Source organism: Notechis scutatus, chromosome 15 (assembly GCF_049901735.1).
Source record: "Notechis scutatus isolate UNSWTSFEM ecotype Mainland chromosome 15, rNotScu1.2, whole genome shotgun sequence".
Classification (NCBI taxonomy): Eukaryota; Metazoa; Chordata; class Lepidosauria; order Squamata; family Elapidae; genus Notechis; species Notechis scutatus.
The window spans coordinates 2,577,079-2,601,436 of NC_142023.1; the positions used below are offsets into that span (position 1 = coordinate 2,577,079).

At 48.8% G+C, this 24,358-nt stretch overlaps 2 protein-coding genes across 6 annotated transcripts in view; one reads left to right on the forward strand and one right to left on the reverse strand.

Annotated features, from left to right (window-relative positions):
• The window catches only part of CRB2 (crumbs cell polarity complex component 2), a 54,416-nt gene extending 39,365 nt beyond the window's left edge, over window positions 1-15,051 (forward strand). Inside the window, exons 8-13 of the mRNA XM_087943983.1 lie at window positions 282-844; window positions 2,860-3,025; window positions 4,950-5,817; window positions 7,788-7,904; window positions 8,501-8,627; window positions 14,720-15,051. Of these exons, the coding sequence (XP_087800109.1) occupies window positions 282-844; window positions 2,860-3,025; window positions 4,950-5,817; window positions 7,788-7,904; window positions 8,501-8,627; window positions 14,720-14,950 (2,072 nt within the window). The 3' untranslated portion in view covers window positions 14,951-15,051. The remainder of the gene's footprint in view (window positions 1-281; window positions 845-2,859; window positions 3,026-4,949; window positions 5,818-7,787; window positions 7,905-8,500; window positions 8,628-14,719) is intronic.
• A 5,766-nt stretch (window positions 15,052-20,817) lies between these two features.
• Window positions 20,818-24,358, reverse strand: part of DENND1A (DENN domain containing 1A) — a 207,570-nt gene continuing 204,029 nt past the window's right edge. For all 5 annotated transcript variants that reach the window (XM_087943987.1, XM_087943984.1, XM_087943986.1 and 2 more), the window contains one exon: window positions 20,818-23,685. In XM_087943987.1, the coding sequence (XP_087800113.1) occupies window positions 22,423-23,685 (1,263 nt within the window). In that variant the 3' untranslated portion in view covers window positions 20,818-22,422. The remainder of the gene's footprint in view (window positions 23,686-24,358) is intronic.

Here is a 24,358-nt window from a genome sequence, read left to right on the forward strand (position 1 = left end):
TCTGGGAGTTGAAGTCCACAAAGTTGCCACATTTGGAGACACTCAATTCCTGCATCCGTTCTTTATATGTTTTAACCTTCAGTCCCCTAAATGTACATTATTCAAGACTTTTCTAGAGCCCAAAACTCCATAATCCTCTGAAAAACTGTCCCCTCCAAGCAGAAGCCATTCTGAAAACTCTCAAAAAGATGTGACGGTTGAACCCATGGCAGTTTCTGAGTAGTTTGGTCTCTTTGGCTCAGAAATGGAAAGCTTTTTTTCCCTCTCTCTCTCTTTTCCAGAGTCACCTGCAGCAACATTTGGCCAGGACAATTCTTCTAGTTTTGCCACCTTTGAGGTTCCCAACAGCCTCGGACCCAATTTTAACCTCTCCTTTTTTATCCGGACACGGAAGGCCAGTGGCTTCATCTTCCAGATCAGCAATGGAAGCGATGTTTTCCTTACAGTCTACCTGAAGGACGGGAAGCTCCGGATCGAGTCACCGTCGGCTGCTTCAGTGGGGCCTCCTGGAAATCTGGCCGATGGCACCAGACACTTCGTGGTGCTGTCCTTCCGCGAAGGCTTTGCTTGGGCCAGCCTCCTAAACAGAGAAGAAGAATTGCTGGGAGATCTGGCCGTCACCTTTCTGGCCGCTAATTTTGAGATCCACGTGGGTGGGCTCCCCCACCAAGAAAACCTGGAGTCTTGGGGAGGCCCTTTCAAAGGCTGCCTGCAGGATATCCAACTCAATCACCGCCAGATGCAGTTTTTCCCTCCTCCAGATAACGGAAGCCTTCCACAAAACGTGTACGTGGGGCGAAACCAGAACGTTGTTCCAGAATGCCTCTCAGATAATGCCTGCAAGGTAAGGACCAGGCTGAAGCGGGGCCCAGACGTACCCAGATGTGGGGAAAATGTGGGGAAAACATCTCTATGGGTGGGATGAAATGATGCACCGGGTGTCAGGATTCCGGCAGTTACCTCCATTTAAATCATAAGTCTCGAGACAAACTTCCAAAACTTGGGCATTAACATGTCCGTCACGGCCTGGGTGTAGCCGACTCTGAGACACATAATTCATTGTCACTCTTGACCCTGGTTTTCCCCCTACTTCTCTGGGTGTACTTCTCCTAATTCATATTCTCCAATGGGACACATCCATAGCCCAGAGTCATCGATCATGCTCTCCAGTTAGAATTTTGCACGGCGGAAACTTCGGTCGCCTAGTTACTATCTTTGAAAACATTTGTGGAATGCACTTTCAGTTTGCAAGCTGCCGCACTGCTCCCCCCTGGCCCTTTCTATTGGCAACTCTAAAAAGACCATAGAAATATCTTTATGAGTTGGCAGTGGGTGGACCAGTGGCCAGTTATACTTGCAGCCTTATACTCTGAGAGATTGTTAAATTGTGTGTGTGTGGGGGGGGACATCAAACAATTGATGATTACGGGCAAAATAAGAGCTGAGCAGTACACCTCTTGCTAAGCCTCACCTGGTGGCATGACTCCCGTGGACAAGACTGTGGCAACCCAATTTGTCAGAAGAAAGTGTTGTGTTGCGCAGTGGCTAACACGGTCATGCTGAAGCGCTTCCGCAGATGCAATTTAGGAAGCCTCTGGGGATGGGGGTGGCAGATTCTGCTATAATCTAGTTTGGAGAATAGCCTAAGATGAGAGTGATGAGCCTAGCTTAGATGCTCCAAGAGATATAGCCTTTCCTTGCTGTGTTCTTACTTCTCATGCGGCCAGAAGGAGAAAGATCTGGAGAACAAGACTAAGGAAAGCCAGCAAGGTGAGGTATGGATCTTCTCTTTATCTTCCACATGTCCATTCATGTCCCCAAGCTGTGATTATATGGGAAAAAAAAATAAACATCTCCAGCTGCAAGGAAGCACCTTCTCCGCATGCCTTGTGGTCCTTCAGCCTTGCCATGGGTTGGATCTATGGGACTAGAGTGGCATTTCTCAACCTTGGCAGAATTCTGTTGAAGTCCACCATGTGGACAAGGCTGAGAAACACTGAACTAGAGGCACCAAGGAAGGGGAATTATAATGGTTGAGGTTTCTGAATTCTATTACACATTGGATCATCCCTGATTGGAACACCTCAGGTTGAGTCCAACCCTCCCACCTCATTCAATAATCAATCAGACCTCACCCAACATGCAACATCTTTGGCTGGAAGGCTACTGTTCAAAGACTGCAAGTCTTGGGGAGAAAAGGCGCATGCAAGCGTGGTGTCTCCCTGATGTTCAATTTTTGTGTGTGTGGCACAGAGGAATCAAAAGAGAGAGTGTGCGGTGGGCTACAGGTGGAGCTCTCGCTTCAAAATCAGGAGGCTGTGAGTTCAATCCTAGGTAGAAGCTGTTATATTTTTCTCTCTCTGGGCACAATGAGAATATATCTGCTGAACAAAAACTCCGCACTGGCAACAGGGAAAGGCATCCGGCCAGTAAACACTCAACTCCATTCAGCTGCCCCAACTCCACCCCGCAAGGAATTAGAGGGTCATTAAACTATGACAGAGGAATCAAAAGAGAGAAAACTGGATAGTTGCAGGTGGTGGATAGGTACAAATAAGAAATTAAATCTGGGTGTACCAAGAAGTACAAAGAAGACGTAGAAATGCAATTATACCCATATTCCATATCCACTACCAGCTACAGAACCCAGCTTTCTTGATCATTTAACCCAGGGCTCTCCAACTTGACAACTTTATGACTAGTGGACTTCAACTCCCAGAATTCTTCATCCAGTACGAGGAATTTTGGGGATTGAAGTCTACAAAGCGTAACATTGCCAAGGTTGGAGCCCTTGTAGGCTCCATTTCATTTCCAGGCGAGAAAATCTTTTCTCCTGACCATGTTTCTTCTATCTTTCAGTCTTCACCATGCCTCAACGGTGGACTCTGTTCCGTCACCTGGAATGATTTTAACTGCAGTTGCCCCTCCAACTTCACAGGAAAATGTTGTGAGGAGAAAGTCTGGTGCCAAAGTGATCTGTGTCCTCCATCTACCGCTTGTGTGGATGTCGCCTCTGGTTACGTTTGTAAGTGTTCTTCCTCCAGGAATCGTAGACAACTGCAGAAGCGTCCTTTTTTTTTCTTTTAACAGTGTCACACAGGATCCGGAGACCTTTTCCTTCGGCTCTCAACCGACTACAAATCTGTGGTAGATCCCATTACGGAATCAGCCTGCTAATTCTTTTAAAAACATGGCTTGAAGTATTAGATAGTTTCTAATCCAAGTCATGGGGTCATGCCACAAATCCTGAACGTTCTTCTTTGTAAGCCTCTGTACGCTCCGTTTTCCATTCCTGGAAGTTTAAATTAAATTTAAACAAGAGTTTTCCCACCTCCCTCTGAAAAGAAGCTCAAGAGATAGGATTCATGATGTCTACTTGTTTAGTTCTCAGTTTTAGCTTCGAGGAATTTTCATTTTGTTATGACTTCTGTTTCCTCTGAATGTGAAAAGGGTGTTTTTTTTCCAGGAGGCAACTGGACTTTCTTTCTTTTCTTTCCTTTTGAAGACATTTCGCTTCTCATCGAAGAAGCTTCCTCAGCTCGGAGTGGATGGTGGGGAATGGGAGGATTTATACCAGAGGTGGTATTCAACAGTATTCTGGAGAACCCGTAGTGGAAATTTTGAGTAGTTCGGAGAACCGGCAAATGCCACCTCTGACTGGAGATTTTACAGTATCCCTTCCCCTGTCACGCCCACCAAGTCACGCCCACAGAAATGGTAGTAAAAAATGTGAATCCCACCACTGATTTATACTCCTTGCAGGCAGCTGGTCATTTGCATCCCTTTAGAGGGTTGTTGAGGCCACTTGGAGGTTTATCTGTGTCCTCACCACCTGAATAGTGCTCCTGATTCCTGTAGTCTGCAATTTTTCCTCTGGATATACCGCCAAATGCTTCAGTGACCCTCCAAAACAGGGGTGTTAAACTCCTGGCATGACGGCGTCATCACATGACATATTGGGACTTTTTCCCCCTTCGCTAAAATGGGCGTGGGCGGGGCCAGCACCTGACGCATCCAGCCCACGGGCCAGGAGTTTGACAGCCCTGCTCTCAAAGGATGCAAACGACCAGCTGTCTGCAAGGAGCATAAATCCTTCCATTCCCCACCATCATCCAGTCAGAGTTGAAGAAGCTTCTTGGATGAGAAGCGAAACGTCTTCAAAGAAAAATCAGAAAGTCCAGGTTCCTCTTGAAAAAGCACCTTTGGGTACACAAGCATGACCTGGAGGACTGAGAATCTCTAGGGCCAGGATGGCGTACCTATGGCACGCATGTCACAGGTGGCACGCAGAGCCTTTTGTGCCAGCACGTGAGCTGTAGGCAAATTTACCTCACTGCGCATATGCACAACTCACAGCTGATTTTCAGCCTCCCAAAGGCTTCAGGAAGGCTTCTGCGGGCTTCTACAAGCTTTGTAGGCCGAAATCCAGCCCTGTTTCGTCACTTCCGGTATTTTCGGAAAAACAGGAAGTGATGAAACGGGCTAGATTTCGCCTACAAAGCTTGTAGAAGCCCGCAGAAGCCTTCCTCAGCCTTTGGGAGGCCAAAAAAGGCCTCAAACCAGGCAAAAATCAGCTGTGAGGTAAGGGGGTGGCGGGGTGGGGTGGGGAGGTGGGGGATTGCACGCGCATGTGTAGGGGACATGGGGGGGAGTGTGCATTGCCTTCTGGGTGCTGGCACGCGAGCGTGAGCGTGCAAGCGCGCACACAATTTTTGGCACAGGAGACCAAAAAGGTTAGCCGCCACCACTGCTCTAGGGACTTTCCTCTGTTTGATTTCTCTTCTCAATGAAATCTGTTTATATATCTAGGTCAGCTGAGTATTTTGCGCCTTAGAATGGTCTTTGACTTGAGTGTTCATCTTCCTTGAACTTTCTGTAGAGGTGCTCCTTGGTGTCTCCACTGGGCAGTCCTTCCCCTCGCGACTTTTGATTACCATGTCATCCTGCAGGTCTGGCCAATGCCACATTTGAGGAGCAGGATGCAGTTGAATTCACAGCAAATACGTCCGTCACCAGAGCTCTTCACAGCCTCCGCCTGGACTTCAGAACGCGGGACGATGACGCTGTCTTGATGCAAGCCACGGAGGAAGTGGATTCTCTTCTGGTGGCTATTCAAAACTCTTCGCTCCTGGTTGAAATCCGGAGTGGGAATGGAGTCGAGGGAGCCAACCTTCTCAGGCCCACACCCATCTCTGATGGCTCATGGCACACCCTCTTGTTGACCATGGAAGAGCCCTCGGCCTATTCGTCAAGGTGGCACCTCCAACTGGATGATTCCACCAATACAACCCTCCTGGGAAATGCGGGCAACCTGGATTTCTTAAAAAGCAACACATTTATTGTCTTGGCTGAAAACTTCACGGGTTGCCTCGGTCATGTAGACATCGGGGGGCTGCTTTTGCCCCTGGCCAGCCACCCTCTTTACCCACAGCCGGAACAATTCGTTCAGGTGTCCAGCAGGCCCCTCCTTCTGGGCTGCCGGGGGGAAGACATCTGTTCTTCCAATCCGTGTCACCACAAAGGCTCCTGCTTGGACCTCTTCAATGCCTTCAGTTGTGCCTGCCAGCCTGGGTGGGAAGGGCCGCTGTGTGAGACCAACACGGACGACTGCAAATCCAGCCCGTGTCTTCACGGCGAGTGCAAAGACCTGGTGGGAGACTTCCAGTGTGTCTGTCGTAAGGGCTTCATTGGGAAACGTTGCCATATCAACGTAGATGACTGCGTGAGGCACCAGTGCCAGAACGGAGGGATCTGTGTGGACGACGTCTACAGCTACTCCTGCAAATGCCCGCCAGAATACTCCGGCCCCCTCTGCGAGTAAGTCTCTAGGAAGTCTGGCAAGAATGAGAATTCTGGAGATTTATTTATTTTTCCTTGCTCTTTCTTGGAGTTGGGGCACAAGGTGGGAGCTGTGTTGCTGGGAGTTTGCAGGGGTTCAGGAGAGCCCCTAGATAAGATTCGGTGCGGTTTGAAGAACCCCCAAATCCCACTCCTGGCTGGCCCCGCCCACCCCTCCCAGGAGTCTCCACATGGCCCGTTTTGGATGCAGGTAAGTGCATTCAAAGGCCTCCTGGAAGTTCGGGAAGGCCGGAAATGGGCCCGTTTCTGGCTTCTAGAGAGCCTCTGGAGCCCAGGGAGGCTGTTTCCACCCTCCCGGAGGCTCGGACAAAGCATCTGGAGCCCAGGGAGGGTAAAAATATCTCCCCCACCATGGTGCAGGAGGCCGACTAGGCCACGCCCACCACGCCACCCAGCAACCAGGCAGAGAACCCGTTGCTAAAATTTTTGAACCCCACCCCACGAACAGTTGCAGGAACTAGGCCTGGCTAGTCTAGTGAAGAGAAGGACCAGGGGAGACATGGTAGCCATCTTCCAATATTTGAGGGGCTGCCCCAGAGAGGAGGAGGAAGGGGTCAAGCTATTTTCCAAAGCACCTGAAGGTCAGACAAAGAATAATGAATGGAAACTGAACAAGGAGAGATTCAACCTAGAAATGAGGAGAAATTTTCGGACAGTGAGAACCATCAACCAAACGGAACAGAAGTTGCCTTCGGAAGTTGTGGGAGCTTCATCCCTGGAGGTTTCTAAGAAGAGACTGGACTTCCGTCTGTCAGAAATGGTGTAGGGTCTCCTGCTGGGGTGGAAGGTTGAACTAGATGACCTACAAGGCCCCTTCCAACCCTGTTAATCTGTAAGTAAGAAGTTCTTAAGAACTGAAGAAGCTTCTTGGGTGAGAAGTGAAATGTTTACAAGGGAAAAAACCAACAACAAGGCAGTCTAGTTGGCTTTGGGAAGAAGCACCTTTGGGACAACCATGACCTGGATGATTGAGAATCCCATAAACATTTTTCCAACCAGACCATCTACTGTTACCTCAGTCCTAACTTCCAAACAGTGCAGGAGGACAATCACCAAACCATCTGCTGTCATCTCAACCTCCAAACAGGAGGACCACCTCTTTGCTGACCACGTAGATCAGTGGGACAGCGGAAGCAAGGAGAGTGAGACACACACAGAAACTTGGCCTACACACAAGATTGCTGGCTACCATTTGAAAACCTGGGTTTGCTCTGCGGAAGGCGTCTTTGAATGGCAATAACTTTTTGCACATTCAAAGAGGCGGCAAGACTCGTGGTAGCTGGTGATGGGAAAGTTCTCTGCCCACAAAAGAGGTCATATGGGCGAGAGGGATGAACCCAATTCAGGAGCTTCTACCCTGTTTCCCTGAAAATAAGACCCAATTGGAAAATATGCCCTATCATGATTTTTCCAGGGTGCTCGTAATAAAAACCCTACCCCCCCCCAAAATAAGCCCCAGTTAAGATTGTCAGCCAGATGGATGCATTTACAGCTATTTCCCTGAAAATAAGACCTAACCGGGAAATAAGCCCTAATGCATCTTTTGTAGCAAAAATTAATATAAGACCTGGTCTTATTTTAGGAGAAACATGGTAGCTTTCTTCTGGAGTTCTCCAGCAGGACCTTCTCTTTAGTCTTTTAGCTCCTTTCCATTAGTAGCTGTTGGCATTAGAAGACCTGACCAGGCTACGACCACCAGCCAGGGTAAAACCAATTGTCCCATGGCTCACCGAAGAGTCTTCTGCACGAAGCCATTTCCTGAAGTCCTTGAGAAGTTCCATTCCTTCTCCTCTCTCCCATTATCAGACTAAAAGTCTGCAGAAGCAACTTGGTAGCCAACTTTTTTAAAGAATGCCTACAGATGTCTAGTTTCTAAATCAAGATTCTTCTCCCTCTTTCTTTTCTCTTTTCTTGTTTTAAATTCCCAGGTGGCCCTTCCCTCCTGAACAATGTGGCAAGAACTTCACCTGTTTGAACGGTGGCCAATGCATGAGCGGCCCCTGGGGAGCCAACTGCAGCTGCAAGACTGGCTACACGGGCGTGAAGTACGATGACGGTTTGGACTCTACACCTTTCCAGGATTAAAGGGAAATCTGTCAGGATTCTGGCCATTACCCCATTTAAATCACGAGTCTCGAGCCAGACTTCCAAAACTTCAAAATTTAGATTCAGGTTGATTGGGAGTTAACATGTCCGGCACTGCCTGGGTGTAGCCGACTCTGAGACACATCATTCACTGTCATCCTTGACCCTGGTTTTTCCCCCACCCCCCTGGGTGTATCCTAATTCATATTCTCCAATGGGACACCTCCATAGCCCAGAGTCATTGATCATGCTCTCCAGTTAGAATTTTGCAAGGCAGAAACTTCAGTCACCTAGTTACTATCTTTGAAAACATTCATGGAATGCACTTTCGGTTTGCAAGCTGCTCCACTGCTCCTCCCTCCCTTTCTGTTGGCAACTCTGAAAGACCATAGAATTAATTTATGAGTTGACATTCGGCTCCCCTCACTTCTTGAAGGTGACCTGTACAACACAAAAGGAAAACCCCATTTAAAAACCCTGTTTTGCCTCTTTGATCTTCACCCCATTCCTCGTTTCTATAAGGCCATGACTGATTCCTACCTCACTTTATTTCCAGGTGCCAGATCAACATCAGTGACTGTGACCCCAACCCCTGCAAAAACGGGGGGACGTGTCAGCACTCCACGAATCATTTCTGGTGTATCTGCAGTGCCAACTACGCTGGAGAATATTGTGATGTCAGTGTAAGCAAGATTCTCTCTCTTCCTTTTTTTTCCAGAATAATGGGTTGGTTGCCCCCCCCCCCTACGCTTGACTCAGAAGAGGAGTTCAAATCTTTTCCAAGATTAAACCAGGAAGGTTGTAATTTGTTCCCCCTCACTCTGTTTTATATCTATATATAAAAAAGCGAAATACCACTCACGCATCATCACAAAATCTCCAGAACCATAACGCCTACAAACTTGAAATTTGGCACATATCTTCCTCTTGGCTTCTAGGGGCTCACTAAGAAAGGATTTTTTGAAACAACTATCAGAGCATTCGTATTTTGTTATATTATTATTATTAACACGCTCTGATGCTAAGGAGTTCTACTCCCCCTCCCCACCTGAAAAAAATATATGTTTCAAATGCAAAACACAAGCAAAGGAGGAGTTTGAGTTTCAGAGCACCAAGCAGCATTAGTACAGAACAGTTGAGCTAAGCCACGCCCAGGCTCCTTGCTGTTTACCTCTTGCTCACACAGCAAATACTGTTTCAATTTCCAAACAGCCCTCCACTCTCTCACACACTGACAGGATGCTAGCCAGATGAATACTGATGGATGCTGGTAGGCAGAGGCAGATTCCCCCGCCCCGCATTTTCCTCCCCAAAAACTAAGCCGGACCACATCGTTTTGTAGCGAAACACAGGTATTGAAGTAGTCTGTTATAAAACCCTCTCAATGCTTGGATGGAGGAACGTCAACTTTTCACCCAACATTGATTACATAGACAAGTTCTTGGCCTACCATCGAAACTCAGTGTGGTAAAGGTAGCCCTTGATTTATGACCACAATTGAGCTCCAAATTTCTGTTGCTAAGTGAGACACTCATTAAGTGAGGTTTGCCCCGCTTTTCTGACCACCGTTGATAAGTTAGTAACACAATTGTTCAGTGAATCTGGCTTCTTTATTGACTTGGGTGTCCTGACCCAAACCTTGTTCCAAGGAAACAAACTCCAAACCGAGGTAACAGCAAAACCTTTTAATGATTCTTTATGAATTCCATTCCTTCACAGAACGAGCCTTGCCAAGGTTGTGCAGGGCTGCCAAGAACACTAGATAAAGTTGCCAAGAACTATTTCAAATACAAAGAGTCTCCAAACACAAACTAAAAGAGTCTGAACGTCCACAAGACTTGAGTGCAAAAACTTCTTTGCTTCCTGCAAAGAACTCTGGTTTCTCAGCTGGCTTTTATCCCTTAAGGGAGGGGCCACTACCTTGCAGCCTTACTCCCGAGTCGCCTGTGTTGCTGCAGTTGCTCTTTCTTTTGAGCAGCCCTGTGCACACTTGGCACAGGCTCCACGGGGTCCTCTTCCTCACTGCTGCCAGCCTCCCACCATATCCAAAGGCAGCACTCCACTCCCTGATGGTCCTGGCCCCATCCCTGCATCCCACGCAGGCCCCTCATCCGAGTCCTCACATTCCGAGACCTCAGCCGTCCACACCTCCTGCCGGCGAACCACAATGCTTGACTTGTCAGGAGGTTGCAAAAGGGGATCACGTGGAACACTGCGACCGTCATAAATATGAACCAGTTGCCAAGCATCTAGGATGCTGCACTGGTCATAAGTCACTTTTTTCTCAGTGCTATTGTAACTTTGAATTGTCACTCCTCACTCTGTCACTAAATGAAGTGTCGTTTAAGTTCTGCCAGTAAGTTTCCTGCTGGAAGCTTGGTTGTTATGTCTCACCTGTGCCAACGAGGTGAGAAGTCCAAATTTCCAAATGAATATAAACAAGCAAACAAGTCCAGTAATGACAGGGTTAAATTCCTTAAGCCGGGAAAGTTCTTGGCAGTCTCACACAAGCTGTCTGCCAAGTCCGACAATAAAGCAAGAACATAAATCACAAGCTATCACCACACACAGAATCTTTCGAAGCTTCTCTCACAAATTAACACGTTGTCCCGAACAAGTTCTCAGAGCGAACACACCCACTTTTATTCCCTGTGGGGGGTGTCAGTCCCTCACCTCAGTCTCTGATTCGTCCTTTCTTTCTACGTTGCAACTTACACTTTTGCCTGCGCCGTTGCCTCGCATCAAGCCAGCATTCCTCAGCTTGATCCTCAGTCAGAGGCTCTGATACGCTCTCCTGATTATCTGCCGACACCTGAGGCACAATCAGGGAGGAAGGTCCTGCCGAGGAGGAAAGTCCTGGGGAGGAAGGCAATTCCAAATCTTCTAACAAAGCAGGCTCAAACCTCAGAGCCAAACCCTCCTCTTCCTCATTGTCCAAGTCCTCGACCTCTGACAAAGCAGGCTCAAACCTCCGAGCCACAACACTTGGTGGTCTTCAACATATTTTACGGAGGTCCAGGGCAAAGGGGGTTTGAAAGATTAGGGGCCAAGGAATGTGGGAAGATCCGGAAGGAGTGGTGGAGGAGAGACGAAAACATGCACAGGGCCATTTTCCAAGCTGGTGGACCGAGCCCATGCCCCAAAAGAATCCTTAACGCAACGATCCCAGATCCATGTTGCTTGTTTTGATGTAGACCTCAAAACCCACTTCTTATCTACTTAAGACTTCTCCCTGCCCTGGTTTCTATCCGAGTGTTGCTAGGCTGTCAGGCGTCTCCACCGTTGAGATCACAACCTGGTATTTTTAGCACGGCTTACACCGACCCTCACGTGGCTTGGTGAGGAAGCTGGGCTGGTTGGGGAGAGAGAGACAGCTTCTGCAGGTGGAGGATGTACTTTGAGACGATCAGACAAGGAACAAGGGATGGAAACGGATCCAGGAGAGATTCAACCTGGAAATAAGGAGGGATTTTCTGACAGGGAGAGCAACCAACCGATGGAACAGAAGTTGCCTTTGGAAGTTGTGGGAGCTTCATCTCTGGAGGCTTCCAAGAAGAAACAGGACTGCCATTTTGTCAGAAATGGTGTAGGGTCGCCTGCCTGGGTGGGGAGGGGGTTGGACTAGATGACCTACAAGGTCCCTTCCAACTCTACTCTGATTGATTCAACCTAGAAATAAGGAGGAATTTCCTGACAGAGAGAGCAACCAACCGATGGAACCGAAGTTGCCTTCAGAAGTTGTGGGAGCTTCATCCATGGATGCTTTCAAGAGGCTGGATTGCCGTCTGTCAGAAATTGGTGTGGGTGGAGGGGATGGTGGATTAGATCGGGGGTCTCCAACCTTAGCAACTTTTAAGATGTGTGGACTTCAAATTCTGGGAGTTGAAGTCCACACGTCTTAAAAGTTGCCAAGGTTGGAGGAGCCCTGGACTAGAGGATCTCCGAGGTACCTTCCGACTCCGTCGAAAGGTATCTAAGTCGAGGAGGGGTTCGTGGCACAGAACTGGGATGACTCCAGGGGGTTGGTAGTGATGTGAACTGGCAAAATTGCCTCTCCGAGTTGCTAACTTTCTTCCTGCTCCCCTTTCCTTAGTTCGGACTTTCCAACTTCTACAGCGGAGTTCCACAACCTCTTCCAGGTTGGCGCCACCGGAGCGAGGGGTGTGTGTGTGTAGGCAGCAAAGAGGGGATGGTTTTTTTTTGTGGGGGGCGGGGGGAAGGCAAGCACCTGTTACTCACCAGAGTGGGGCCACAAATAGGACCACAGGTTGGGGAACCCCTGATCTGCAGCAGGCGAAGGTACAATTGTTTTACCTTTGTGGCTTTCAGTGGTAGATGAATTCTGTTTATAAGTATTGATACTTCTCTAGGGCCAGGATGGTACATTGGGTTGGATTTAGCTTTACAATAATCCTCAATTTCCAACAGTTCATTTAGTGACTGTTCAAAGTTACTGTCAACCCATAAAAATATTTCTATGGTCTTTTTAAAGTTGCCAACAGAAAGGGAGGGGGGAGCAGCGCGGCAGCTTGCAAACCGAAAGTGCATTCCATAAATGTTTTCAAAGATAGTAACTAGGTGACTGAAGTTTCTGCCAAGAGAAGCATGATCTGGAGAGTATGATTGTTTACTCTGGGCTAGGGAGGTGTCCCATTGGAGAATATGAATTACGATACACCCAGGGGGGTGGGGGAAAAACCAGGGTCAAGGGTGACAATGAATGATGTGTCTCAGTCAGCTACACCCAGGCAGTGCCGGACATGGTAACTCCCAATAAATCCTTTTGAAGTTTTGGAAGTTTGGCTCGAGACTCATGATTTAAATATTGGAGAACTGCCGCAATCCTGACATTAGCTTTACAATAATTCTCAATTTGCAACAGGTCATTTCGTGACCGTTCAAAGTTACAACATTGCTGAAAAAAAAAGTGACTTATGACTGTATGACCGATCCAGGTGCTCAGTAGCTGGTTCGTATTTGCGACGGTTGCTGTGTCCCGGGAGTCCCGTGATCCCCTTTTGTTACCTTCTGACAAGCCAACGGGGGAAGCTTGATTCACTTCACAACCGGGTTACTTGCTTAACGACTGCAGTAATTCACTTGAGAACTGCGGCGAGAAAGGTGGCCAAATGGGGCGACGTTCGCTTGGACAACAGCTTTGTCGTTTAGCCATGGAAATTTAGGTGTGCAATGGTGGCCATACGCTTGTATCTATTTACTGACTTTATTTTCTGCCCACCTTGTAACAAAATGACTCTTGGATAGCTTAGTTTTGTCTTACAAGGGCGACTTGTGGACGACTCCTGTGTTGGTTTATCTGGGGAGGGGGGGCCACATGGGACTGGTTCAGCAACTGGTTCTCTGCCTGGTTGCTGGGTGGGTGTGGCCTAGTCGGCCTCCTGCACTACTGGGGGGCATCATTTTCGCCTTCCCCAGGCTGCGGAGGCTTTTCCCGAGCCTCTGGGAGGGCGAAAACGGCCGTTTCCTGCCTTCCAGAGCCTTGGGATGCCCGTTTAGTTTAGTTTACTTTATTGTCATTGCACATCGTACAATGAAATTAAATACCATCTGCAGTGTACTATACAGTAGAATTCCATAGTTACTGCCCTGGGGTGGAAGCTGTTTTCCAGCCTATTTGTCTTTGTTTTTGTTATTGTCCTGTACCGTCTGCCAGATGGTCATAGTTAAAAAAAAGGGGGTTCCCAAGATGAGATGGATCTTTGAGAAAGTTTTGAACTTTCTTAAGGCAGCAGGAGCTATAAAGCTCTTCCAAAGAGGGGAGAAGGCAACCCATGATCCTCTGGGCAATGGCATTCACGCTCTGGAGTGCTTTCCTATCTGCCACTGTTCAAGAGGCAAACCATCCACAGGGACAGTAAGTTAAGATACTCTCTATGGTGCAGCGATAGAAGGTCACCAGCAGTTTTCCATTCAGTTGTTTCCTGAGAAGTCTCAGGTAGTATAATCTCTGCTGGGCCCTTTTGACCAGGGCTGCAATGTGAGCACCCAGGTCAGGTCCTCTTTTAGGGTAACACCCAGAAACTTAAAACTGGCCTCTTGCTCCACTCAGTCTCCCTTGCTAAACAAGAGTTGGATGTCTGATCTGTTCCTTCTATTATAGTCCACTATCTGCTCCTTGGTCTTATTGGTGTTGAGGACCAAGTTATTGTCTCCACACCACAAAAGCAACTGGTCCACCTCATCTCGGTAGGCAGACTCATCCCCCCTAGAGATGAGTCCCACCACTGCTGTATCCTCTGCAAATTTAGTAATATTATTAGTTGTGTGAGTGGGAATGCAGTCATGCACCTAAAGACAGGTGGCATTCAGCAGATTCTGACCAGTTCTGGAGAACCGGTAATGGAAATTTTGAGTAGTTCGGAGAACTGGCCAGTCCCGCCTCTGACTGGAGATTTTACAGTATCCTTCCCCTGCCACGCCCACCAAGCCACATCCACAGAACCGGTAATAAAAATGTTTGAATCCCACCACTGCTCCACACCATGAAAGCAACTGGTCCATCGCATCTCGGTAGGCAGATTCGTCTCCCCTGGAGTTTTTTTTGCATGGGCCCTGCTCTTAACCTGGCATCCAAACGGGCCACGTGGGGACTCCTGGGAGGGTTGGGGTAAGTGGGGCCAGCCAGGGGTGGGATTTGCTGGTTCACCGAACCAGCGAACTGGTAGCAGCCCATCCCTCCCCTTGCTCTCCCCTTCAAGGACAACTGAGCGGCATTTATCCAGACTCATCTTCTCTTTCTTGATTTCTCCGGCAGAGAGGAAGCCTCCCAGGCCCTGCCTTCCCCTTCCCCTTGGTCGAAGTGGCCGTGCCGGTCGTCTGCAGCTGCCTGTTCCTTCTCATCATCATCCTCGTCCTGATGATTCTCACCGCCAGGAAGAGGCGCCAGTCCGAGGGAACCTACAGCCCGAGCCAGCAGGAAGTGGCCGGAGCTCGCCTGGAGATGGACAGCGTCCTCAAAGTCCCACCAGAAGAACGTTTAATATGAGCATCGAGGAGTTCATAAAGTTGGCTCTTGGGAGTGTGGGCAGAGTAGATCTTCTCCGCTCCCTGCAAAAGACAAGGACGGCAGGGAAGCGGCACGCCCATCGAGTGGTGGCCCACCTGTGCATCTGGGACCTTTGAGGACCTATCCACCTGCCTTGTGGGTTCCTCTCTGCCGGTGGCAGCAACTGGCTTCTCCATCTTACCACCTCTGCCCACTCCCATGCCTCGGAAGTGCTGTTCCCAACCCAACAAGCTGCCTTGGCCTGTTGCTGTGAGAAAGACGATAGCCCACAGATTTCTGAGCATTGACCAACCTACAAGAGAAGCAGCATGGAAGCCCTGCCTCTCTCCTCGGTGTGGTTTAAGGGTGACTCTCTTTGTGACAGCCTCCAGGGTGGATTACAAAGTGGTCATGTTGGGTTGGACGATTATGACGTTCTCACTGGCTCTACTTGTTTAAGAGGGTTGTGACGGCTCTAGTTTTTGGCATGGGAGGAAGGATTCGGAGGCCTCATTCCTAGAGGCAGGGATAGGACTTACTAAAGTATCAGGCTAAAAAACTAGAAGCACGACAAAGACACAACAGCTGGGCAAATGCACCTCCTCACTTTTGACATTTGAAGCCTGTTGTTAGAGGGGTGCATTGCCTATAGGACTTCTAGGGGGACCTTGTTAATGGCGCTCCCTTATAAATGACCAAGTTATGGATGAGGCTCACAAGGAAAGTTTCAAATGCTGTTCCAAGCAGTCAAGGACATCTTGAGCTACCCTGGTGATCAGCCTGGGACCACATCAGCAGCTCCATGCTTCTTGGAGCAGTTGGAACTACTGAGCTGCGCCTCATCCCTTCGGACATCTCAGGTGTGGCCATAAACAGATGGACTACTGGAGAGGCCAAAAAGCGATGCCACCAGGAGACCATAGGGTGTATGAGCTGAGATACTGAAGGTCCACACTGCCTCTGCTGAGCTGAATGCCAGTTGATAGAGACGAGTTAGGTCCGAAAATCTCTGCCAATGTCTTCTGGACCCTTTCCGCAGCCATGCCAGTTGGCCACAAGGTCAGAACATTCATCGGTCCTGTAGAAGAGGAGACGGCAACCTTAAACACTCAAAAGAGCCACAAAGGTCCTAACCGGAAGCCCCCCATTCGATTCTGGAGCCGACTGGAAGTCCGTTTCCCCCACAGTCTCCTCCTAGTACGGCGTCACCACAGCACAGGGCTGAAAGAGCCGCATGCGGCTCCAGAGCCACAGGTTGCCAATCCCTGTGTGTAGTTGCAAAACAACCCGCCATGGTTGAATGTAAACGAGCTGAGAGGATACGAAGTAAAAAGCACCCAGGACTCGGTGAAGTGTATTGTTTTGTGAAAAACTGAGCAGCTCATGCCTCGGAAACCAACACAAACTGCACACCGATCATTAGTCACACAGCAGCTGCGAGGCACAAGAGGGTGAACAACAAAAACTGCTTGACCCCAAGATCACACCACAAAAAGTCCAAAATGAACAAAGAACAAAACATTTATCTATCATTATCCCTGTTGGAAGAGAGTCAAGTACCTACAATTTCTGTGACCTCCCCTTTAAGCGTTCAGGTATAATACACCATCCTAAAGTGCCTTGTAAAAAAAATCACTTGAAACAGCATTAAACTTCACTTCACCCTTCAGTTATAATTTTCGATACACGTAGAAATGATTCCACTCCAAGAAGACTCCTTAAGAGCCACCTTCTCCCAGGGAAAGTTCAGCTTTCTACGCTAAAATGTAGCAGGTAGAAGTTTAATTCTTGCTAACAAAGATTTCTGCTGTTTTAGTGTAGGCTGACATATTTAGCTCTTCCCTCTTTCCTCCTTGACGCATCCACAGGACGTCCAAGGAGCTATGGACAGATGTGGTGGCAACTCTGCTCTCTCTTCTCGTCCTCCAAGAAGCAACCCCAGGACCCTGGGTTGGAGAAAATACACCCTGTATTTTCATCCTGAAAATTCATCCTGTACAGTGAGCCAGACACTTGAATGTGTGACCAACTGTGGTTTACAACCATTGGCACTTGAGGGCCATGATGACGTAGAACAGTGAGAAATGTTTTCAGAAAACACTTCACACACCCCAAAATTTAAACCTGGCTTTGTCAGGGGAGGTGTGAATTCCTACAGATGGCTGCAAAAGGAGAACGCTGTTGGGTTCCTCCTTACAGATTTGTTACAGAATAAAGAGTGTGGGAAGGGACCTTGTAGGTCATCTAGTCCAACCCCTCCCGTCCAAGCAGGAGACCCTACACCATTTCTGAGAGAGATGGCAGTCCAATCTCTTCTTGAAAGCCTCCAGGGATGAAGCTCCCACAACTTCCGAAGGCAACTTGCAGAAAATGTGAACAAATAAAAATAAGAATCAGGACATCTATTTGTGGAAATGAACACCAGATACCTTTTTTTTTGCCCATTTCCTGCCACAAGGTAGCAGATTTTTCTCAGCACATCCGAAGATCTGGGAGACGTGTCTATCTATCCAACCTTTTTTTTTTCTCGTTCCCTCTGGAAACCCAAAGAGAGGCTCTGCACCAAAAGAGACGGTCAAATTCTGGCCAGGGACAACCAGGCCCTGCAAAGTTCTCCTGAGGAAAATCTTAAGGACAAACCTCCATCCCAGAATAAATATCTAACAGATGAACAGAGTTGGAAGGGACCTTGTAGGTCATCTAGTCCAACCTCCCACCCAAGCAGGAGGCCCTACACCATTTTTGACAAATGGCAGTCCAGTCTCTTCTTGAAAGTCTCAAGGGATGAAGCTCCCACAACTTCTGAAGGCAAAACTGTTCCATGGGTTGGTTGTTCTCCCTGTTGGGAAATTCCTCCTTATTTCCAGGTTGAATCTCTCCTTGTTCAGTTTCCATCCATTATTCCTTGTCTGGCCTTCAGGTGCTTTAGAAAGTAGCTTGACCCCTTCCTACACTACACTGATGTAGTGCTGTGAGACCATGGTTGGGACTATTTCAGAAGTCAAAAGGAAATTGTTTCCTCAAGAGGATAATGTGGTACCTCAACCCATATCTCAAGACATAGATGTACTTCCTTCCCTGAGTGTTAGCCGTAGTAATTACAATTCATCAAGAAAAAAACATAGCAACCGTAGGAAGTACCGGCTGTAAGATGTTCCCTCAAACTGATCTCTTCTCACCAGCCCACAAACGATTCCCTCCGTATTTATCTTTCTTCTCCCAAAGACGGGTCAAGACAGAACAAAGAAAAGTTAGGCCAACTTGTTGACCTTGTATCTTCCAAGGCTCCTGGCTCATTATTCCAGTATTTCTCCTTGAAGACCTCTAAGGTGACCATTGAGAAGGTGATTATTTCACAGTCTGGGTAAACGCAGACTAAGAAACCTAACCAGGTCATGCCTCCCTAACTTTGAGGAAGAACAATCCTTCCCCAATGGCCAGCCAGCCAACGGATCAGCAAAAGTAGCTTGACCAACTTTCTTTGAAACCCCGTCGATGGAAAATTGATGGCAAGGAACCAAACTCAGCCGATCATCGTTGACTGGAGATCCTCCAGCCTCCCTTAGTAATGACCAAACCCTTCCAAAAGAGATCTATCTAGGACTACAAATTTCAAGGCATCAAAGACTTGTTGCAAATGTAGGTGTGGGTTTGAGTCAGTCAGAATAGAGCTGGAAGGGACTTTGGGGGGTCTTCTAGTCCAGCCCCCTGCTTCTGCTGCCTTGGAAAATATTTTTGAGTCTTCAGTTTTAGTCTTAGCGTTGACTTGACTCGCTCATCTGGACCCACAACTTCTGAAGGCAAGCCGTTCCGCTGGTTAACTGTGGAAAAGCTTGTGGGTCTGAGTCAGTCAGAATAGAGCTGGAAGGGACCTTGGAGGTCTTCTAGTCCAACCCCCTGCTCAAGCAGGAGATCCTATACCATTTCAGACAAGGGGCTGTCCAGTCTCTTCTGAAAGACCTCCAGTGATGGAGCTCCCACAACTTCTGGTGGCAAGCAGTTCCCCTGATTAATTGTCCTCACTGATAGGAAGTTTCTCCTCAATTCCAAGTTGATTCTCTCCTTGATTAGTTTCCATCCATTGTTTCTTGTTCTCTCTTCTGGTGCTTTGGAGAATAAGTTTGAGTCTCCAGTTTTAGACTTAGTTTTACCATCACTTGACTCGCTCATTTGGACCATCCGCATTAGAAGGCATTGAAAAAAGGCGCGGCCAAGAGGGGGGCCAAGAAAAAGAAAACAGCCCCCCCGCCCGGCCGGCCCAAGAAGCCGCCCCGCCCCCCCTCTTCTTCCCCCCGGGGGGCCCCCCAAAAACGGATCCGATTTTATCGGAAATACAGCTGATTAGACTTAACTCTGAGGAGTAGTCATAATGCCAAAGGGGTTCAGTTTAATTCCCTGTCACACCACACAAAATGTCTGCCCTCCTTCTCAGAAATAGTAGCCATTCTTCCCTCTACTTGCTCAAAGCCCCCTCAGATCCATCCCAAAAATGGGAAACTTTTCTGCCATTTAATTTATTTTTGTTTTCTAATGTGTGAACTTTTTTGATATTTAAATTTGGGGTTTATTTTTTCACAGAACTTTTGCCACAGACGAAGCATCTGTGGACGCAAATGTTAAGAAACCCAATCCTGGTCATTCCTGTAATTGTAATTAAAAATGTATACAGAAACTTTATCTGGGTTCTTTTAAATTCAAGCAGGTCCAGCTGATAAAATTGCTGAGGGACATCAACTGTCCAAGAGGCCCAAATGGAAGGTGGGCCAAAACTGCCTCATGAAAAAGGAGAAGGGGACTTGTCAGAATACAGGTAGTCCTTGACTTATGACCAAAACTGAGGCCCAAATCTCTGTCGCTAAGTTGAGACATTCGTTAAATGAACCATTTTCTGACTTTTCTTGCCACCGTTATTAAGTGAATCGCTAAATTTGTTAAGTGAATAACCCAGTTGTTAAGGAAATCTGGCTTCCCCATCGCTGGTCAGAAGGTTGCAAAATGGGATCACCTGATCCCGGGATTCTATGACCGTCATAAATGTGAGTCAGTCCCCAAACATCTGAATTATGACCACGCGGCGGTCATAAGTGTGAGAAACAGTCATAAGTCAAATGTCTATGGAGATTCTCAGTCCTCCAGGCCATGGTTGCTTCGCTTCTCATCCAAGAAGCTTCTTCAGCTCTGACTGGATGGTGGGGAATGGAAGGATTTGCAGACAGTTGGTCATTTGCATCCTTTTAGAGGGTCGTTGAGGCCACTTGGAGGTTTATCTGTGTCCTCAGGGTCACCTGAGTGGTGCAAATGGATGTGTGGAGCCTTCTTGGAACTGTTGGAAGTGGCCTCAACAACTCTAAAAGGATGCAAAGGACCAGCTTAAAAGTCCCTTCTTTCAGTGCTGTTGCAACTTTAAACAGTCACTAAATGAACTATTGTTAAATCGAAGACGACCTGTAGTTTATTTATCCAAAAGGATATAGTTGTTGTCGGTCATGAGGGACTTACCAGATACAATATGCTTCTGATATCAAGGTAGATTCCAATGGGCGGAGTCTTCTTTCAGTTGCACCTGGCTTTCTCTCACCTGAACTGCTTTTCCAGAACAAGGTGTATCGATTGTTCTAAAATACGTGGGCCTAGGAGATTATGGGTTAGTCCAGGAAACAGCCTCCCAGGTTTAAATCTCTACCATATTCTAAAGCAGCAGAATCTTCACCCCCTATGTTCTAATTAACACCTTTGTGGAGAGAACGTGAGGTTGGACTGATCTTAACACCAGCCCAGCCCAGATGGTCAACCGCAGACACAGCCTGAAGATTGTATTCCCACTCCATACCCCAAACTTTGAAGAAGCAAACCAACACTCCAGCCCGTTGGGTGGACTTGAAATATTTTACTATCCAGAAGTTAGGTAATATCAAAACCATATTCCTCCCCTCCCCCAGAAAAAAGTGATTGTACAAAACACAAAAAGGAGCTTTGTCCATGCAATGGTTTTGGGCAGAGGTGTTAAACGATGCCAAACAGAAGATCTACAGGCGGATGTCCCCCTTGGCAATCCATTTTTGGGAAGAATCCACCCTGTTCTTGGAATCTATAGGCTCAGGTGTGGAGAGGGAAGCCAAACCAACTTCTTCAGCTGGTAGGAAAACCTCAAAAGGGTGATCAGAGATGGAAGGGAAAGCAACCAAGATGGCGTTGAAGAGTGACTTCTCACGTTTCGTACACACAGTGAGTTCTTGTGGACATAAGACAATTTGGCTAGCCTAATTCCCACACGACAAGTGATTAAAATAACAACAAACTGCCCAGGTGTATTTTTAAACCCCCTCCCCCCCAAATTTAAGTGAGGAAAAGAAACAGAGGCAGGTGTACCAAGAAGTCCTGTAGCAGGTCTGAATTTTTGAAGCGTGGTGGACCATTCGTCTCCCAAAACATCCTAGAGGGAAAATCTGGGTCTTCGGCAGGAGTTGAGAGATAAAAGGTAGCAGGTAGAAGTCTTCTAGCTTTCAGGTGATGAAGACCAAAGCCAATTAGTCCACAACCAGGGGGGAAAGTCATTTTTAACAAATTATGTCTATCACCACCGTCCTACCAACACCACTGTCATCCCTGTTCCATCATGCAGCAGGTGGATGCTGCCATCCGTCAACACACCTTCCATACTACCATAGACCAGAGATGGTTCCCCCATCCTCCTCCCATCAGGCTGGGGAAGGAAGCCGCCGAGTAACACTTTTGTAACTATACATATACATGTTCATGGGACATCAACACAGTTAAGAGTTAGAGGAGGTCTTGGGGACACCACAATCGCATGTCGTTGCTCTAAAAAAAAAAAAAAAGGAACAACTGCTGGTAGTGCCAACCGGTGGATAGGTAGGAAGCGGCATGTCACCGCTTCCCTGAAAAGCGGGTGTGGTGCCACCGCGGGAATGTTGGGTGGGGTGGGGTGGGGTGGGGTGGCTGAGCCAAGGGATGTTGTGTGCAGAGATTGGTGGGACTGGGAAGGGAGCTGGAGGACAACACGGGGCCTTGAGCCCACGCAGCTAAATGTATGTCGGAGAAGGTACCCCTCCCCCCCAAAAAATATATATATCTAAAAAGGTTCAGATCGTGATCAACGTGACTTGGGGTTGGGTTCAAAATGTCATCTGGTATGGAAGCAAGTGCTCACCTGGGCTTGTGACAGGCTCATAATTATGGGGAGGCAAGGCTGGCCAAGAAGAGACCAGGATTGATCTCATCAACTGTCTACTTATTTTGAGGAAAAGTGGAAGAACGTCAAGGAGCCCAATGACCTTGGTGGGCGAAAAGGTGAAGGGTGTGTGTGTGTCTCCTGGCTCCTATTCAAAGCTTAGCCAGGGCTTCCTCCTAATAGGGAGGAAGCTGTGCCAGCTGGTTGACCCTGCTTTACTTGGGGAAAGACTATATTGACCCAACACCCAGTAGTCTAGGACGTCGTGAGCTCATGGGACTCACTCGAATGTTTCCCACTGCCTTCTTAACTGCTCGACTTTACCGGGCGTGACGGACACTTCCTGCTTGGTTTTATTTAACAAATCTTCAAAGGGGTCTTTAGCCAGCTGAGTCTTCGAAGGACACAAGGCAGGTTCTCCAGCCTTGGTCTTGGGGGGAAGGAGCGGGAGGTTGCTGGGCCGCACCACCAGCCTCGCCTTGACCGCCGTGTGAGTAAGAGGCAATGTCCGGTTCTTAGAAGGGCCAGAGGGCTGCGTCGGTCGAAGGACGCCGCTCTGGGAAGGAGGCTGAGCCGGCGGTGGGGCGGAGGGAGACTTGGCAAAGAGGTTGGGCATGGAGAGGGTCAGAGGGTTGAGGGGAGGCCTCTGGGGCTGGAAGAAGCTGGAGTTGGACGTGATGTAACTGGAACTATACGCATGGCCCAACGAGGGACCAAAGGGGCCGCCCAGGGGCCTGACCAGGGTGAGTGGCGGAGGCATCGGCATGGTTTGTACGAAAGGGTTGAGAGACGGCGGCCCAAACGGCGTCACCGAGGGAGGGTATCCCAGCAGTTGACGGAACGGTGCTGATGTGGAGGGCATGAGGTCTTCCTCTGTGGATGGGAAGCTGCCGGCAGGGCTGGGAGATGAGGAACCCAGCTGGCTCCTGGAGCCGGATGGAAAGCGGGCATCCTGAGCTTCCCCTGACTTCAGCGGATCCAGAAGAGCAAGGAGAGAGTCGCTGTCTCCGCTCGTGCCCTCTGCGTTGACCTTGACTGGTTGGAGCAGTTTTCCTCCTTCAGGGATGGCAGCGGATGAAAGCTGGACTTGGGGAGGAGCAAAACCAGACGGCTGCCGGTCCAGAGAGACATTTCTGGCTGCAAAGGTTTCCTGCAGGAGCTCTGAGGCCAGGTGGCCAGGCTCTGCGGGGCAGGGGGCAGCTTCTGGGGGTGCCTGCTGCTTGGAAAGCCGGGGTGGAGGCGGCGGTGGGACGATGCCCAGCTCTGGCGTCTTCCTCCCCTGGGGTCGCGGGATGGTGATGTTCCCTTGGGCAGCGGGAGAACTTCCAACGTCCTTCTCGGGAAGGTCCAGAATGACATCTCTGCTGGGAGGCTTCCTTGGAACAGGGGGCACGATTCTCAGGGGTCTCTCGGGAGATTTGGGGGAGTATTTGGTGGAAAGGGCCATGTCATCATGGCCTAAGCCCCAGAACTGCTTATAAGGGTGGGAAAGCTTCATCCCTGGGGTGGTCCAGCTCTTTTCAACAAAACCAAGGTCCATCCGCTGTCAGAGAAGAGAGAAAATCATGAGGTGCCTCCCTCCAAACCCTCGGCTCTTCCTCTCCTTTTAAACGGACACCCCAGATCTGAGACCACCTCCCACTAGGACAGGGGTGTCAAACTGGATTTCTTTGAGGGCCAGATGAACATTGTAGTTCTCCGCGGGCTGGCAGGGAGGGGTGGAAGATGAGACGGACGGCTCCTGCCACACTCTACTAGCTGAGAACGGGCCCTGCATGGCCTGTTTTCAGCTGGCAGTACTGCTGGAGACTGAGGAGGCTGGAAACAGGCCTCGCGGGGCCTCCACACGGCCCGTTTTTGGCCGGCAGGGCTGCTGGAGGCCGTACAGGCCAAAAATGGGCCACGGGGTGGGGTGGGGTGTCACATGCGACTTCCCTGCAGCCTGTTTTGACTGGCAGAGGCCCTTCGGTATTTCCAGGCCAGCACCATGGGCCAGATTTAAGCACCCTGTGGGCTGGATGCGGCTCACAGGTCTTGAGTTCACACCCCTGCAGTAGGAGGAACCATCTTTCCTTTTGTGCCAACTGGGGGAAGGTGACTTTCCTCCCATTTCCTCAAAATCCACTTGGGGAAAGTGTTCCTGGAATTACCCTTAGGTTCTCCTTCTTCGGCTGGTCTCCTGCCCTATCAAGAGTTCAAGATTCCCCTTGTAAATT